The sequence below is a fragment of the Colletotrichum karsti genome (genome assembly GCF_011947395.1).
Source record: "Colletotrichum karsti strain CkLH20 chromosome Unknown Scaffold23, whole genome shotgun sequence".
NCBI classification, from domain to species: domain Eukaryota; kingdom Fungi; phylum Ascomycota; class Sordariomycetes; order Glomerellales; family Glomerellaceae; genus Colletotrichum; species Colletotrichum karsti.
In genome coordinates this window covers 487308-506069 of record NW_024065923.1, presented here as the reverse complement: position 1 = coordinate 506069, position 18762 = coordinate 487308, and the positions used below count along the sequence as shown (strand labels likewise).

General features: G+C 50.6%; 4 protein-coding genes across 4 annotated transcripts; 3 read left to right on the top strand and 1 right to left on the bottom strand.

Moving 5' to 3' along the window:
* Nucleotides 1–1890: 1890 nt before the first annotated feature.
* CkaCkLH20_07417 (methyltransferase domain protein) lies at nt 1891–2595 on the top strand (the record flags this gene model as incomplete). The annotated part of the gene is made up of 1 exon (XM_038890134.1): nt 1891–2595. One exon carries the CDS (start codon nt 1891–1893, stop codon nt 2593–2595), a length of 705 nt encoding a protein of 234 aa, XP_038744612.1.
* A 4247-nt stretch (nt 2596–6842) lies between these two features.
* On the top strand, nt 6843–7612 carry CkaCkLH20_07416 (developmentally Regulated MAPK Interacting protein; the record flags this gene model as incomplete). Its single annotated transcript, XM_038890133.1, has 2 exons — nt 6843–7191; nt 7260–7612. The coding sequence occupies 2 exons, from the start codon at nt 6843–6845 to the stop codon at nt 7610–7612; spliced, it is 702 nt and encodes a 233-aa protein (XP_038744611.1).
* A 3934-nt stretch (nt 7613–11546) lies between these two features.
* Nucleotides 11547–13932, bottom strand: CkaCkLH20_07415 (sh3 domain containing protein; the record flags this gene model as incomplete). The annotated part of the gene is made up of 4 exons (XM_038890132.1): nt 11547–12271; nt 12328–12568; nt 12620–13632; nt 13689–13932. The coding sequence occupies 4 exons, from the start codon at nt 13930–13932 to the stop codon at nt 11547–11549; spliced, it is 2223 nt and encodes a 740-aa protein (XP_038744610.1).
* Nucleotides 13933–16047: 2115 nt separating this feature from the next.
* Nucleotides 16048–17749, top strand: CkaCkLH20_07414 (uncharacterized protein; the record flags this gene model as incomplete). Its single annotated transcript, XM_038890131.1, has 4 exons — nt 16048–16174; nt 16231–16559; nt 16652–17557; nt 17612–17749. 4 exons carry the CDS (start codon nt 16048–16050, stop codon nt 17747–17749), a joined length of 1500 nt encoding a protein of 499 aa, XP_038744609.1.
* Between the last annotated feature and the right edge of the window lie 1013 nt (nt 17750–18762).

Genomic DNA, 18762 nt, shown 5'->3' with positions numbered 1-18762 from the left:
TTGTAGTAAAAATAAATAATGGTTTTTAAAAACCCCCCCCCCCCCCCCCCCCCCCCTTGCTTGCCTTGTCCAACATGAACATATCATAACTCCCAACAGTACTTCAACACCACATCATTGCAGAACTATTCGACGGTAGACTCCACCTTGCCCCGGTCGTCAAGGCAAGGGCAGCGCTTGATGTTGGCACAGGACCAGGGCTATGGGCACTAGTATGTACATCTTCTCGTCACCAACATTCCACTCATGCACGTACACATCACGAACATCAGACTAACTTTCACCCAGGAATACGGCAAGTTCCCCCTGCTCGCCTTCGAGGCCTTGTGATACGATCCGCGCTAACCCCACCGCCATTTCAGCCAAGAAGAACCCCAACTGCGCCGTCCTGGGGATTGACATTGAGAAGGTGCGCCCGCCATATACGGTGTCCAACTGCTCGTTCCGAGTGATGGATGCGACGAGCATTTGGAACCTCAACAGACAGTTCGATTACATCCACGTCCGAATGCTTGGTGATGTCTCGGAGAAGGAACACCTCATTCAGTCCATCTACAACCACTTAAATCCAGGGGGCTGGGTCGAGTTTACCGAATGGATCGCAATTCTCCAGTCCCCAAACCGCTCGTTGGAAGGCACTGCATTCCATAAATGGAACCTGCTCCTTCGTCAAGGTCTGCAGAACATGGGACGTTCATTACACTATCCCAACCATTACCAGTCAATCTTAGAGAAGACTGGCTTCGAGAGGATGAAGATAACCAAGCATGCGGCGCCGACGAACGCGTGCTATCCGGGCAAAAAGTCTCAAAGATTCGGTGCAATGATGACCAAGAACTGGAATGCCATCATTGAACCACTCAGTGTCCCGGTTTTCACAATCGGCCTCGGCTGGTCCGAGAGCCAAGTCCACACGTTGTTGAAAGACGTCCGTGACGAGATTGGAGACACAAACTACCATTCGTTCATGACCTTGTAAGCGAAGCTCCCCGTCTGCAAACCTGTTTGCGCATCTCTCATTAATACGTTGTCGCCGGCTCAGGCTCACAGTCTACTGCCGCAAGCCGCGCAGCGGTGCATCGTCCTCGGCTTCCCTGGCAAGCTCATCACGGTCCTTGTCGGCTAAGGCGTCGATGTCGGCTTCCAACCTGAGTTCGCAGGGTTAGCACAGAACATGGGAGATTCGTTTGCTTTTACAAAGGATTGGTCGGAATACCCCCACACGGCGCTTGCAAAGAGTAAGCGAAGATAATTTCGGGCTTCTTATTATCAATAGACAATCAAATATTGCAGCAATTGTAAACCACGTTTGCATACTCGTTGGATGAAGCACCCTGCATGTTTACGAAGGTATCGTACAGTGCGTTTGGAGGTATCCATCAGCGTATACTTTGCAGATCAACATCAGTCTTGGTGAAGCCATTTCCACACAACCCTCCAATGATCATAGGTCAGTTTGCTGAAGAATATGCATGCAGTCTATCCTACGTGCATCAATGGATGCCATTCGGGATGGGGCCATTGAGGCATTTACAATCCCCTCGTCCAATTGATAAGGTCAATTGGGCCCCATGAGGGAAGAGCTTCAACCAACTCTCTTAGCGCCAACAAGTGTTTGAAACCATGCATATGCCAAAAGCAGAGGGCTGGCCGCAATCCACTCCAGCGCATATACCAGGGCCACGTACACCAACATGTACTGATCATGAGCTCAAAGGCACCCTCGGTATCGTGCCGCCGGCAAGGTGATAATCGCCCACCTCCCGGGAGATCTGAAGATTTCCTCTCTTCGCAGAACAAATACCTAGACCGTGGGAAGTTCAGCCGAACTACGTTATTCCATATCCCCGCCCATTTCATTCAGGCTCTCACTCTCAGTCGTCGCCCACGATGACTAACACAAACTACAAGACCGTCTATTCACCATCATTTCTCACCCTCTTCTATGACAAATATGTCCTCGGTTTCAACATGAGGTACATGTGGGGATGTCCCACGGATGACATCCTCCTCCCCTTCTTCAGCGAGAACTTCTCGCGCAACCATCTCGATGTTGGTGTCGCCACCGGCTACTTCCCCGCCGTTGCGCTGGCCCGGCCGTTCCGCACCAACAGCAAGCAACGTCTTACGCTCGTGGACTTGACGGCTCCCCCGTTGAATGCAACGAAGACCCGTGTCCTGTCCGTGACGTCGGCAACTGAAGTCAATTGCGTCGAGGCCGACGTCACGGAGCCGCCACCCAAGGCGCTCTTGGGTGAACGTTATGACTCCATCTCCATGTTCAACTTATTCCACTGCATGCCCGGTGGTAAGGGAAAACTTCGCGCCTTTGGAACATACAAGGAACTGCTGAGCGAGGATGGCGTTCTCTCTGGCTGTACTGTGCTGGGCCCCAGGGAGTCGACTGGCTTTCTGACCAAGTTCTACCTCCGTTGGTACAACAAGTGGTGGGGCGTTTTCAACAACTGGGACGACAATGAGGAGGACATCAGGGAAGCGCTGGACCAGGAATTTGAGGAAGTTGAGACATGGGTGATTGGGAACACAATGCTTTTCAGGGCGAAGAAGCCCAGAAAAGCACTTTTGGACGTCTAAATGCAAACAATAAAGAAGTTTCTGCCAACAGTATAGTACCACTCGTATTACGCGTGATCACGATATGAATGTGAGGCTTGTGTGAAGGATTTAGTAACAAGAACCTTTCGCTTGCTATTTAAGTTCAGTGCGCATCAGAGTCCTATCTATGAAGGCCTCAATTGGCATTTCAGTATAACCAGCGGCCATTTCGCAATGTTTCACGTGCTTGCTGATCGCGTACCTTTTAATGTGTATGGAAGTATTGAAGACGACAAGTTTGCTCACTAAAGTTGCCACAAGATACTCAGCGACATAACAGTCTCATTCACAGCTACATGTACCTTTAAAGACTATTGGAAACCATCTTATATCTAATTCATGATGTGCTGCAGATGACTTATTTATGTCATCCGCGGTGAGAAGCAGAGGGCTTGGCAGCTGTGAGTCCGCCCTGAACTTAGAATGAAGGGGTAACATGCAAGTTCCCCGCGCTTCCCAAGACTTGGATCGACACAGAATCCCAATAATAAGCTTAAATGTTCGACCCACGGAAGCACAGTCGTGGCGCAGACAGCAGCTGCAGGTAGCACAAACGCCCGAACGCTCCGGCTCTGCACATGTGGTGGAGTTTGAGGGGTTTGCCCGTTGCAACCTTTCACATGATTGTACATATGCATTGTGAAAATGAGCGGGGCTTGATCTATGGCTGCATATTCTATCAATCTTGATTACTTGATGCGGTCGTATCTGGGTTTTGATGATGGTTGTTTTGTGCACCTTGGCGGGCCGTGGGATTGAACTAGATCCTGATCAGCAAGCGAGTTCGGGCATCTTTACTAGCTAGAGCTGACCGAAATCTGCTTCCGATATGCTATTAGATACGCTTTCAAGATTCATATAAAATATCCATGTCGTGGAAGGCAGATGGCACTAGCATCCAGTATGAGTTTCGTAGCACTCAAATATGACTGGTTGATAATCTTCCCGTTCAACTTTCTGGAGAAACCATGGATATAAAAGACTAAGCTAAAATCTCGATTAACGAATAGTTTGCTACGTTTATTTCGTCTGCACCCTGCAAAACATTGCAGTACTTGGAGGGTCATCGGAAGGACGGCTTTTGAGACTTCACTTCAGGCGCCAGGCTGAAAGCGGAACAGCCGGTTCAGAGCTGCCACTCTCAGCTTCTACTTATACAAGTTTACTTACAAGTTTGAGTTGACGAAGAACCGAAACTGCAGACTGTACATTTTCTCCGGGGTACTGACTCTTTTATTCAGTTCATGTTGAGTGCAGTCATTGGAGGATTCTTTCAATGGGATGATGAGGTCATTGATGGCCATGAATCATGAGTCTGGGGTTGATGCACGTTATTGGGAATCTCACGACGAACTCACTCTGGCTTAGATGAAAGCAAAGGAGACTTCAGCTGTTAATAATACTCGCAGCTGGTGGTTACAATTCGTATGAGCGGCATGTATTCAGATTCAAAAGATGTCATCCTGCCACGATAAAAGCCTGTAGGGTTTGAGATGTTAAAGAACCGTTGGTAAATTGCCGTAAAGCTCATTCAGAGCTGGGCACCTGTTCCCACTCATAGGTATTGAGATGCATCGTTTAACACAAAACCATGCCGCGGCAAGACCTCACTGCGATATATTGAATTTTTGATTTGAGCTTGACGGTGTGTTACAGCAGATGGCATGAAATGGTTGGCTATGATACGCGGTCTTAATGATTTTTCAGCGCCATAGGAAAGGTTATTTCCATGAAACATCCGGACAGTCACCGTACTCATCTTCTGTTGCTCAGAACTCTCAGGCTTCTTTATTGGGCTGGGACGAAGAGTAAACTTGATAACTATCAACTAAATGGAAACTTTGCTTACAATGCATAGCTTATTCAGTTTGATAGGTTATCAACAACGATCAAGGAATATCTGAGATTCTTCTCGTTCAGGATCAAGGTTTCATTACCAAGTCTGTCGACTGCTGTGCAACTCCTGGGCAAGCCCGTACTTAGAAAAGAAACAACTACGGATAGTTCTACCAAGTATGCATTCACCAATCATCGAGTCGGCGTTGTTGGATTGCTCTTAGTGAGAACTCTCCAGATTCAATCCTGTAGGTCTTCGCTGCCTAGCTGTGTTTATTGTCAATGGTTTGATAGACAGCCTTATCTATGAACGCCACTTGATACAAGAGCCCGTCTAGTTCTGAGTGCAGTTAGCAACATATTTGAACATTTCGTCAATCATTATCGAGTCCGTCCAGTTAAAATCAGACGAGTGTTGATATTTCATCTCTTCAACTTCCGATTTGACAATAGTCACGAATCATGTTGTCGTGGCGGCTCAGCATACAAGTCAATGTAGTTCCATTAATATGGTAGAGTCATTTCCCGGCACGAGGACCTCTTTCTCAAGACTTGTGTGCTTTTCAGTCATTTTAAAATGCCTGACTGAAATGATTGGCTCATGTTGACGACCGCTGTTGGATGAAAATGTGAGATAAAACTGTAGGCCATCAAGAGCGGCCAAACAGAAACAGTACTGCAGTCGGCCTGTAAGCAACTTAGAACTTGCTTGAAGAGAATAAGTCCGCTAATGTCTGCGCCAATGTGCCCGACGGAAACTGGCGCTTTCACTTACCGTCTTTTGAAGTCTCTGTGTGAGGCTGTTAAACAGTGTAAGTAAGACCAGAGAGATGTCAATTTGATGCAGCTGGTGATGCCTGACGGCTCCATCCCGCTAACTTCCGAATGCCGCCACCGGGCCGGAGACCTGCCGGTCCATGCCCTACACACGACTGCAGGGATCTGAAGCGCGTCGACGCGACGTCGACTGCCAAATCAAGTCTGCGCGATAGTGCACACAAAAGCCGGAATCCCACCGAGGCAAGCAGGTACTCCGGAACAGAGGGATTCTCCGTCATAATTGGTTCTGGCGAAGGGAATGATCTGATATGCCAAGTCTTCATGAGGCGAACTTCTGGAAGGGAGTTCCGCTGTCGGAACTCTTGAGCCAGCTTGGCGGTGCCCACTGAAAAGGCAAAGCCGACTGTTGTTGGGCGTCAACTCGGATTAACAAATTGACAAGCTCGCGGTCTGTTCTCAGAACGACTAGGGACCGTTGCCACTGATCGTCGTTTGAAGGGGCAAAAAATCCCACGGGAACCGGAGGCTCTCATCGGGCTGCCCCTTTGCTGGGCCGAGGGTACTCGGCCGGGTCATGAATGGCAGCACCGAGACAGAGGCGAGATTGACAGGAGCTGGAGGCATTGTCTCATGCGGAATGGCCACAGGCACTATAGTCCCCTTACTGCTGGCTAAGCATCCATGAAGTCAGTGTGCGGGAGAAGTCCGTCTGGTCTGGCGTGAGTCGGAAGATTTTGAAAGAGCTTCATTGCCTCAATGCCTGCATCGCGGCGGGGAGTCTGGAGAGCCCGGCGAGGCGACCCCGTTGCTATTACCACATCAGATCGCTTGAGGTGGGAACTTTTGCCTGGCGGGCATATGTAAGGTACCGCTGACACCAATTCTGTACTAGGCAGCTACTTATTTTAGACTGCCATCTGCACTTCGAACATTGCTAGTCCTTGGCATATCATTCCGTAGATTTGTGAATGGGATAAGATGCAAATGACCCAGCCCTGATTGGGTGACTCAATCTCGCGTGCCGAGGAACCCCGGATTCTGCTCTCTTAAGGCCAATTGTGTTGTGGCAGAGATCGTGTTTCCACTCCAAGTTTTGTTCTCTTCAACAGTCACTCGACTTCATTGGTGGCACCAACTGTAGCCGCTTCGGCAATACCGGCCGATAAATCCATCGTTACGAGGTTTGGTGGAGGGAAGAATCATCCTTCGCGCGCCCTATGGCAGGGAATAGCCGACGTCACAGTGAACCGAATCAAACGACGGGCTCGCAGTTCATGCTCAACAGCAATCTAAAATTCTCTGAAGGTCGGTTTTCCATACGAGATGGGGCGGTGGGGGTCGTAAGGGGGGCGGCGCTGGTGCGGACATCAGGCCTGACTCGTCCAAAGTATCGACCGGGGTCATCTGCACATGGCCTGTTTATAAAGCTTGAAGCGCGAAGCTTGGTGTTGCTGTTGTTCTTGCTCGTTCAATCAACTCTTTCTCGATTCACCAATTTTGAACGTTCGTTCTAGTCACTCGCTCAAGACTCGTACTTATTCTAATAATCCAAAAACTACAAAAACCAAAAAAACACTTCTTTTACTTAATTTCCAACAACCACCGACAAGATGTTCTCCAAGACCGCTGTTGCTATCACCACCCTCCTTGCCGCCGCTGAGGCTATCAAGGTCACCAAGCCCGCCAAGGGTGACGAGTGGGATCTCTCCAAGACCAACGAGATCACTTGGGACACCGTCTCGACCGACCCCAAGAGCTTCGAGATCGTCATCATCAACCAGTCCGCCTACCCCGCGACCGAGGAGACCATCGCCACTGTCAACTCCGCCGATGGCAAGTACGAGCTGAAGGGCGCCAAGGTCAGCGCTGGTGATGCCTACCGCATCAACTTCGTCTCCAAGGACCCCCAGAACCAGGGCATTCTGGCCCAGTCCCAGGAGTTCAGCCTCACCTCTGACGGTAAGTCAAACACTTTGCGAGAACATCACTAGCTCGCGACAGAAATGGTACTGATGATTTCTGTTCAGACTCCTCCGACGACAAGACTGCCTCCGCCTCTGCCACCGCCTCCGGCTCCGCGAGCGCTTCCGGCTCTGCCTCTGCCTCTGCCACCGGTGCGTCTTCCTCCGGCTCGGCCACTGGCTCTGCGGCCACCGCCTCGGTGACCAAGACCGCCTCCGGCCTGACCACTGTTACCACTGGTACTGCCACTGCCTCCGCCTCCGGAACTGACGCTTCGGCTTCAGGCACCGCTTCCGGCACCGCCACTGGCTCTGCCGCCTCTGGCACTTCCACCTCTGCTCCCAGCAGCGCCTCCGCCGTCAAGTCCACCTTCGCCATCTTCGGCTCCGTCGCCCTTGCCGCCTACATGCTCTTCTAAGCGGACTGCTTTTGCAATCTTGTTTTTAAAGAGTGATTTCTGACCGATATGATACCAACACCGCACGGCTACGAATGAGACAGGTAGCGATCACTGGCGAAGCGCACTGGGATGGGATATAGAGGGTTATACCACATAAAAACCGGATGGGAAGTCTGGCGTCGCTCTGGCTTGAGCTTAATCAGGTTTATAGAATAATTTTGAAGCGTTGCTACTGGACTCCCTCCATCTACTCGCGCCTCGAACGAAGTCTCGAATTCATGTGAGAATGCCATCGCGATTCGGCAAACCTGCGCGCGGAAGTGTCCATCCCGTCGGATTTAGTGTCCAGGGTGTGTGGTTCACTCGCGGAGATGAGCGGACCCATGCCGCTTAACCCAATTGTCAAAAGTCATTGGTAAACTCGTAATTATGGATAAGGCGCTGAATGAAGGCACCCAATTCGAGACTGTTATGCGGCATAACCCTGCAGTTCCCCTGAACGCCCGCCTTAACCTGCTGTCATGGCGTTTGTTGACATGCCCAATTGGGATTAACAACCGGGTTTTCTGCTGGGATGATGCCAATCAGTCGTGGCACCCCAACAAGCGAGGCGACCACAACCGCGTTGCCGCGTCGGTGTATCTGGGGAAAAAGTGAATGCAGATCGCGATCAATACGAGAAGACGAAAGGGTCTGGTCAATTCGAAAAAGAAAATCCAAAGTACGATCGGCACATGAGTGTGCCGTGATCACGACTTATCTATTGAACTTTGCGTTTGCGGTACGTTCCTCAAGCTTTCATGTCAGTTGGGTCTGTAGCCGAAATGCTACCGTTTGTCCGATGAAGTCTGTTGTGCGATACGAGTAGAGGCGGTAAGGCTGAAAGATATGGAGCACTTGCTTATCTAGCACCCGCCAACTCCGAATTTTTCAAGAGCTTTTCATCTGTAATGATGATCGACGGGCCTCGGAGTTGGTCGGGTGTGATTGATATCCGCCGCGCCGCTCGGCGGCACGGGGGAGCATTGTCTGTGCTTTGACTTTCTTCTTGATAGCTTTTTTCTCTGTCGTCCATTATCAAGGTACTTTCCAAAAAGCTTCAAATCACACAAAAGAACGGGGGGAAAGTCGCATATCGTGCAACAACACCTTGAGGAATAACTTTCCACACATGACGCGATGTAATTATTGCATCGAACTTTAATACATCACTCCTCAGCGTTCATTATTTTCCTGTGACTACTCCTCGCTACCTCTGTTACTTTCCTTGCTCTTCCTCACTACCTCTATGATTACCCTCTATTTGTAATCACTATCTAAGTATTCGACCATAAACAATGACCGCAGAGTGCTGCGCGATGATACACAGATGTAGTTCCGACTTTTTCACTGCCGACTATCTACGTGAGATAGGACGCCCCTGCCCACTTGCTAATCGTTGTCCGGCAAGTGCACATCAACGTTCATCCAGGTTTTGACCTCATTCAGAAGAGGCGTGTTATCCATCAAAGTGAATTCGGGTGTTCCTTGGGCGCAAACCTAAAGCAGTCCAAAGTTCGCGGTTCTGTAATGAATTGATGCTATTGATTTTCCAGTGGAAGCACGAACTCACTTCCACGGCATATGAACCAAGCGCAACTCTAAATTGAAGTCTCTTCGTGTTTCTACAAAAGAGATGTATAAATTGCGCTTTTCCCCCTGAGCCTCAAGATAGATCGGACGTTACTCTCACCTCAAAACACCGCATTCCTCGAACGCCTCTCTCATATCCACACTTACTCAGGACGATGGCATCCCAAACCGCAACAGCGTTTCCGTGGAACGAACTCCCACTAGAACTTGGACTGGTGATTGTGGAAGAGTTATTGGAATCGGTTTCCACCGCTGGGGTAAACCCTCTCTCCCGCTGGGCTAGCGTTTCGAAAGAATGGCATTCCTTGTTCGCACCGTTCGTCTGGCATACAATAACCCTTCATTCAGGTGCGGAACCTGATATCAGCAATTTCAAGCGATGGGCTATTGGTCGTCGAAGAAGGATCATTGAAAATATCATACTCCATGTCGACTTACAAGAGTATAATTGCCAGCAATGCGGCCAAGAAGAGGGCGCGCAGACTGTGGCTGAGAACAACATGGCGTTCTCTCACAGCCTGAAACTTCTCTTCTCTGCAATCTCTAGTTGGACAAAAGAGTGCTCCCCACGCGGCATTGTACTTGGGCTGAGAGCTAGCTCACCGACTGACCAATACCATCTCAAAACGCCTCTCATAAAACACAAACACGAAGTCGCGATTCAGTCCCCTGAACACTCAATATTGAACGCTAAGAAGCGATTGATCGGGGGCCTTCTAGAATTTTCACTTGATGTATCGGAACTTCAACAGCTTGTCGTCGTCAATGAGTTTGTCATCGATGGTTCAAAGCAACTACGAAGCCTCTCACCTGCTACCGTAACCTCCATAATCGGCAAACTCCCTTTTCTTCAACAAATCACCTACGTCCCTTGGCGCGGTGTTGATGAGGAAGGTCAACTTCAGCGCGATGCTGCAAATACAGCCTTGTTGCAATGCGCAAGTGCATCCTCCGGATTACGTTCCATAGCCTTATGGGAGGCACAATCAGAAGGGCTACATGGACGCAGGTATTATTCGAAGAAAGCCGAAAATAATTCATTGATTTCAGCAGCAGTTGCTGCAAGCTTCAAGCTCGAGTTATTGTCGATATCACATGCAATCGACGCAATGAACTTTCTACAATGCTTTTGTGAGCAAGCCAAGGCAAAACAAGGCGTTGACACTTCATCACCGCCGGTGCTCAAAAGACTAGCACTGACTTGTCAAGTCCAAGAGCTCTTGGGAAATCGGACAAGGGTAGACGATCTACTTTTCGTGGCAAGTCGAGCGACCATGTTCTTGCCGCACTTGGAGCTCATGGAAGTATGGAGTCCTGGTGTCCACACTTTTTCTGGTGAACGCTTGAGGTTCTTCCTCCGGTACGAGACCAACCGGGACACAGCGAAGCTTACGGTGGCCGCGACATGGCAAATTAGCTTCATACGGAATAAGGAGGTTTCAGAAGCCTGGCAGCAAGTAGCCGGTCGACATGGATGTCAGAGGTTTGAACACATCATTGAGAGAATCGATCCGAGGGAACTGCCAGGGTCAACAGGTATACGAAGGCACTTGAAAATGAGAAGGTTGGAGAAGAGATAATATTAAATCTATTTTGGTGTTCGGGGCTAGATTGAATGAGTGTTAACTGTTACAAGTGCAGGCTGAAGTAAGACGACATTTCGAATCGATTCAAGAAATTAACCAACAGTTACCAACTGTTGAACAACCCTTCCTTGCTTGCATAACAAGACGTCGTAGAAGTTGAGAGACTTAATCTTCTTTCTGGTCTCAAAAACTACCTGTCATCAGGAGCAAATCCTGCTTGCGGTCAAGACATACCTTGGTTACCTGGAAACACCTGATAGGACGTGGTGAAATGTTCAACTTGCAAGTCGTTGTTACACTAGAATGTGATTTTTGGTACTGATTACAGAACGCAGCTGCTAATCCAAGCCCACTTCTATGCTGCGGACATTGCCATTCGCATAAATCAACGTTTCCATTCGAGGTTAGTCAATACACCGCAGTTAAGACGTGATTTTGTTGGTAACTGTACGTCCACGACGATCCAATGCTTCGATCATATTCAATACAGTATCATCCAACTATCATTACTCAAGTATCCCCACTAAGCGAAGATGCTATACTACTCGGCCGTCTACGGCTGAAAAGTCTCAAGGGACCGCTAGCTTGAGGCCGCTTTGTACTGGAAGCAATCGCACCCTCCCTTAGGGAGTGCGGGTTGACGTGCGACTGTGGAAATATGCCGAATTTTCCCTTGCTGTTGGTGCCCGACCAACACCAGTGATCTTGATATAGCCCTGCAGTGACACAATCAGTTACGATTCGGCTTCCCGACTTGAGCGGAAAGGGGACCTACACCCGACATTCTTGATGGTTTCGTTCTTGCCGAATGTGAGCCACCCTGTCCGGGCGCTATCTGGGGGATCCCATTTCCACCTGGTTGTCAGAGATACTGCGCTCGTTGTCTGTAACGAGATTTCGTTTTGTTTCGGACCTTCGATCTCGACGTACTTCGCAGGAAAAGGTCCTTTAACGCCGTCATGCCAACCTGTACACCACTTGCCGCCCCATTTGCCAGGAAACTCGATCCCAACTATCTTCGCGCCAGCCATGAACTTCAGAACGTCCGCACTGCCATCAGGGTCTGCCAAAACCTCTCCCCAGCGCTGGACATGACTTTTCAGAGCCACAGCAGTGGGGAGCTGGAAAAGTGAGTCCGCATCGGGAAAGGGGCTCGGTGCCGGTGGTGACGGAAAGTGAACATCGTAATCTTCGATTTGGTGGTGGTCTCTGTCGACTTTGCCATAGAGAACTGTCACGCCGGGGACTTCTGGCAAGGGCTGTGGATGTCGGGAGAGATGTCTGAGTAGCTGATCGGCGGTGAGGAACACCGTGGCATCCCCTTCGTGAACCGTGTGGCCAGTATGGGTGCAAAACAAACAAGCATAGCGAATCTCCGATGTCGTTTTGGCAGGAATATGTGACTTGATCAGAAATCTCATGCGGTACAGCAGTCCGAACTTCAAGAAGTTCGCTCGAGCTGTCTTGCTGTCAGTGCCAACTCTAGTGAGTAACGCCAAGAAAAAGAACACTTACAATCACCTTCCTTATCTAGTGTGAGTTCGTTGTAGACATGATAATACTCGCAATGCAGGCAACGCCCAATTGGGAGCGGTTCGCCCTGGTTTTCCATCAGCGTTACCATGTCGAGGGACGATGCTGCGCCGAACCACGGAGTTTGATTCGAAGTGCCGCTCACATATGCCATCGTCTGCTTGAGGCCGTCCCAGTAGCCACCGCGTCGAAAGGCTTGAGCACCGTCGCAAAAGCCTTTTGCCTGATGGAATGAGCTCTTTGGGCCTATCAGACACTCTTCCTCCTTACTCACTGACGATGCTGTTCTCAAATGCTGAGTGCTGGTGTCGGACACCGTTTGCTCGTCAGCTAGCATCAAGCCATCGCTGAAGTGCCCAGGTGGCGGAAGGGGTGGCGTGGGCTCGAATTGGAACGCCGTAAGTGTTGTTGTTCGTACCTCACTCGTCGGCATCCTTGGAGACGGACCGTTGGAGGACGAGTGGGCCGGAGACTCTGAATAGACTGATGTTCTATTTGTCGTTGAGGGGCTGGTTGGGTCGAAAACCGAGCTTTGTGGTGTAGGATTCTCAAGGCCGAGGCGACTGAAACGGCTGACCAAACCACTGTCGGGAGGTACATGATTTGTCACGGCCGAGTTCTCCGGGATGCTCTCTCGAACCGGGCGTCGAGTTTTGGGCGCCGAAGTTTGCTCTTCAACCCATTCGGAAGTCCAGTGTTGCGGTGGCTCGACTGGCGAGGAGATTTTGAGTTGCTCCCCTTCATCGCCAAGAACATCAGGGGTCGAAGCTCGCCGCTCTTCCCGGCGAGCAGGCACAACATGTGCCAACGTGGCCTCGTAAATGTGACGAGACGATCTCGCATCAGACGCTACAGACTTGGCCGATGACGGGGTTCGACGAAGATTTGTGCTGTCCGACGAGCCGTGCGAACCTCTTGTACCACTCCTATGCAACGTTTGCGGCTTTTGCTGGCGACCAGCGGCAGGAAATAGTGAGAAGTTGACGTTGCCTTGGCTTCCGCTACGGGAGGGAGGCGCAACGCTCGGTTGGGTGATCAACTTTGATGTTTGAAGATTGGGAGGTAAAGGTGGTAAAGGAGGAAGAGGCGGGAACGCATGTACCGGACTCGTTGGCGTCTTGGTTTCGATCTTCATTCTTTTGATGATGTCCAACAGGTCCAAAGCAAATGACCTCGTAGCGGCCTGGAGCTCCGCGAACTTGGATGCCTCAAAGGTGTCTGCCTCAATAAAGTCTTCGAAATCGTACAAGAGCCCTTCCATTACTCTTCGCTTTTCTGAAAGGTCATCTTTCCTAAATTAGCTGGGTCTTGCAGTGTCTCTTCGACACGTGGTTAGCACTCACCGTTTTCGCTGATCATATCCTTGAACGAATCACCGTGCTTTTCAACCTGGCTGTCCCATAGCGGCTGCAGGCGCTTCAATGCCCTCTCTCCTTCTTTTGAAATGACTTGGGCAGACTTCATCATCTCCTTGGATAGGTCTGGGTTATCATCTTGTGCAGCCTCAGCATTGGCGATGGCTTCCCTCGCCCTTTCCACAACCTCCCGAAACGGCGTGATAATCAGCTCTTCAACGTCGACGGCCATGATTGTGACCTTAGACTGCCTCGGTTATGTTGAACACTGTGAGGTTGGACGACTCAGTCAAGGTGGGGGTGGTTGCAAGCAGCCCCGCGGGCGTCTACCTCGCACGGAAGGTCGCTTCAGCCCTGACGCAACGTGGCGATGGAGTAGTTCAAATTAATAAACGGCCTTGTGCATTGGGACCGAACATTCGGGACAGCTGAGTCGCAGTTCGCCAATAGAAAAACAAAACATCATATGCAGAGAGAAGGAAAGCATCGACTTCTCAAGAGATCAGTCCGGGACGGTCATCAAGTTGATAGAATGAAGCTGTATTTCAAGAATCAATGAACGCCAGTCGATCGAGCACGTGGGGACTTCGCCAAGGGGCTGACGGCAGATCCCCTCATGCAAGTCGAAATGGCGCTATTGGCTCGGTCGGCCAAAAGAGGCAAATTTGGAACCACCAGGCGCCCAGCATCGTTGAAGGACAGAAAGCCTCGCCATAGATCGTGCGTGGTTCGATAGGTCTGCGTACTTCCCCGGTCTGGGCGGTTTCAATCGAACCCTTGATGGCAGAGGCTCTCATGCATGAGCGGTTGATGTTGGTTGTGCTCATCTTGAATTAATGCCAGTCATTGACCAGTGGAACGTCTAGGCAGCAGGCATTCATCTACCTGTGTGGAGCTTCATCAATGCTGAGCCGCAGCTCTGACAAAATTGCACTTTGAATTGAATATTCACACTTGGGAAAAGTTCCATCCAGGGGATGATTCCGGAATCTTATCCCGGCCGGACAACTCAGCCTAAGGCGGAGCTTGTGCGCAGCCCCGGTCGGCACGAGCGTACTCCGTCTCGCCCGCTGCCGAAGAGCCCACGAAGGCCATCTGGATGGGTCTTATGTTCGCTTGTTGAGCACGCCATCCCGTTCTGACCCGCCTCCGGCCGTGTATTATGACCCGGATGTTGACGACAAGTCACCGGGTCGGTGGTTGAATCCACCCGGACCGGAGGGTTGGACAAGGCCGGGCTTCTCGGACTGTACCAGGTTGAGCCCGAACGCTTTGACTCGGCGTGCTCGGTCTTGTGACGGACCGCCTACTCGGGTTTTGAGTCGAGAGTTTTCAACGGCCAATGTTAGTTTGAACTCCCGTCACACTGGAGCTGCGTTAAACTGACGACATGTCCGGAATTGAAAAGGAATTTTCGTCAAGTCGTTTCTGTTCCAGGAGGTCTGATTGTATAGCATCACCGAGAAGCATATCCAAGGCAAGCAGTTGCTCGTCGCGTTGCACTATTTGAAGATTCTGCGGGACAAATGGCGGCTGGTTCGAGCATCTTCCTTATGCCAACATCGACTTGGGCTTGGCTGAAGAGCAAGTTACACTGGTTTTATCATGCCGTCACTCCTTCCGGACTTACGCTGGCAATACCAAACAGCCCACTTTACTCGGCTAACCATTGGCAAAGCCGAATCTCCATCACTGCTTTCGGATAACCGACAGATAAGTGACCCTGGTTCCGAAGGCGTTGGAACTTGAGTCTCTGGCAGCAGCTGCCCAATTCGATGGGGCAGAAGTTCCAGCTCGGTTACAAGTTCAGTCCGGCGTCGGAGAGTACGCGTTTTCTGATCGGCCCTCCGACAATCATGTCAGCTGTGCTTTTGCGCACCTTTCCTCCATCGCGCTCCGTTGGGGTTGGCCCCCAGCTAGCTTTTACAGTTTCCCAGTAGACTGCGTGCTGCCGGGGAATGTGATGTGTGAGCCAGGCCCTTAGGTATGCATGCTGGCTTTCTAGAACACCTTCGTCAGTCACTCAAATGCAGTGAGTCCCATTTATCGGATAGTTACCGTCTTGCCGTCTGCAACTGACTCGATTTCTGCGGAGCCGGAGGGTCCTATGCGTCCACCCGCAACCATGCATCCTTCGGAGAGGACCATGATGCCCGATGTCCGGAGCCAAGAGTCGGGCGTTGCCGATTCGGCCCCTGACGGTAATGGTTTAGTCACGGATGTCGGTGTCATATTAGTGGACTCCATTTCCGTCGACTGCGGAACCAAGTTTCCTTTCATGTTTGCAACTCTTCCGTAATTCTGTTGTTGAAGTTGAATGTCGACTGCTCGGATCAAATGGCCCGCGATGAATTCAGACAAAAGTGTACAAGAACCGGAGGACTCCTCGAGGAGGTCCTCTTCCGACCGACGAAATGAAGACATTGAAGAATATGCGGATATTATTCCCGAGAACCGCAGAACCCCGAACCCGGGTAAGCACACTAGCCGCGCCTTTGCCGACTGCTTCGGGTGACTAACCCATTCACAGAGGATCCCAATAATCCAGAGTTGACCAAGATTCCGTCGGGAGTCCTAAGCTTTCAGGATGTTCCTGTCAACTCTCGCACAGAGGTGCCATACGAGGCGTACAACCGCTTTTCGAGACACCGAAAGCGTATAACGGTCGCCGTAATCTCATGGTGCGGCCTTCTGTCGCCAATCTCCAGTACTGCCGTCCTGTCAGCGCTGCCCGAAGTTGCAGCGGAGTACAGGACATCTGGAAGCATCATCAGTCTTAGCAACGCCTTGTATCTTGTCTTCATGGCAATAAGTCCGTGTTTCTGGGGACCTCTAAGTCAGGTCTATGGACGTAAATGGGTAAGCAAGGCGATGAAGCAAAGTCCCCCCTTCCTTCTTTCATTACTCCCGCTATTATCGCGAACGGTGAAGTGACTAAACATACCATCCAGACGTGTACGGTTACCTCCGCTCTGTTTTTGGGCTGCTCGATTGGCACAGCTCTGAGTCCGAACGTCGTTGCGTTTTTTGTGTTTCGCATGCTCACAAGTTTCGCCGGTACATCGTTCCTCGTCACGGGTCCCGCCGTCATCGGTGACTTGTACCATCCCACGGGGCGGGCCACGGCCATGGGGTGGTTCCTGTCCGGCACACTCATCGGCCCCACCATCGGACCTGTTCTCGGCGGCATCATTGTGACCTACACGTCCTGGCGCGCCATATTCTGGTTACAGACAGCGCTTGCTGGAGTGGGAGTCCTTGGCTCCGTCATCTTCATGCCCGAGACCCTTGCTAAACTCAAGAGCAACGACCTCGAGGGTCTCCCGTTGGGCAGAAAGATTGGCGTCTTGTGGGAGATGACGAACCCGATGCGCGTCATTCGCTTGTTCAAGTTCCCGAACCTCATTCTCGTGGCTGTCGCCAGCGGGTCCCTTGTGTGGAACATGTATGGCATGCTGACGCCGATTCGATACGTCCTGAACCCGCGGTTTGCGCTTACCTCCCCGGCACAGTCTGGTCTTTTCTATCTGGCTCCCGGATGCGGTTATCTCGCGGGTACACTTGTCGGCGGACGGTACGCTGATTATACCGTCAGGAGATGGATTGCGGAGAGACACGGTCGTCGTATATCCGAGGACCGCCTGCGATCTTGTCTTCCTTTTATTGGTGCGGTGTTGCCTGGCTGCATGCTCATCTACGGGTGGTCGGTCCAGGAGCGAGCGGGTGGAATCGCCGTCCCCGTGGTGTTTATGTTCCTCGGTGGGGTGGCTCAGCTTTTCTGTTTCCCAAGTCTAAACACGTACTGCTTGGACGTTATCCAAGGCCGAAGTGCTGAGGTTATCGCGGGAAACTTCATGGTAAGATATTTGTTCGGTGCTGCGGGTTCAGCTGTGGTATTACCTGCAATCAAGACTATTGGCGTGGGATGGTTCAGCACGATCTCATCTGGTTTCATGATATTTGGCGCCGTGTGCGTATGGGCTGTGGCACTTTGGGGAACGAACTGGCGGAAGAGAATCGATGAGAAGGCCAGGCCGACTGAAACCTGAATGGGCCATCGGCTTTTCGGAGATGTAAAAGAGAGAAAGTGAAACCGACAGATCGGAGTTTAAACGGTTGTTGACGATAGAAGGCTGATAGGTAGAAATAAGTTGAAGCATCACAGAAGCAAGGCCTATTAATCTTGAGTTATCTAAATGGGACTTACAGAGTACCTACATCTCGGCAGTCCAAAATTACTCAGCTGATCATCTATGTGGCTATGCCTAGATCAACTCATTGGGTTGCCAACTGTATTTGATGTTTCATCGTTATCTGCATTGGAAATTCAGCAGATCTCTTAGCCAACAGTTGGATAAGGTGTGTATAATCGGGCGGTTGTGGATGGTTTAACTTCTGCCTGGTATAGATTGGCGGTGAATACTGTGCCTGCTGCAGCCGTTGCGCGCTAAGACGATCCTTTCAGCGAGATCGCCAAATGAACACGAACTTCCGCCCCTTCGCGGAGTGTCTAAATGCCACAGGTGAGAACTAAATGCTGTCAGGATCTTAAATCATCCCACAGGATGCACCTCCACCACCATTGTAGCTTCCAGCTTTCGACCTCCGTTAAATCCTTACTATTGACCAATTATTCATCGTCATTACTAGGGGCAAAGTCTCCAGTCTAGTAGGGTTTCTTAAAATACCAATAAGCTTCCCGCCATGCTTATCTGACACTGCCTCTTCCGCAAGTGTCCGACGCCATCCATGCGCCATCGAAATGGATGCGCCGATATCTTGATCATAATAAGTATAGATCCTACACACGAGAGTGCAATGAAAGATGGATCGTTTTGCCGACACCGTCTCAACTTCAGGAAGGATTCGACTTCGAGGCCCCTGCCCGTGTCGTGCTCATTTTGTGGACACGGAAAGTGTTTACTCGCCTCTCAACGCAAACAAGAAGAAATCTCTTCCGACGTATAAGCTTAATCTTCCTCCGGGGAAATTTGCATCTATCACACAACAAGTATGTTCGTTAAATTCATTGCGAAAAGCCGGTCTTATTTTCCGTGTAGGT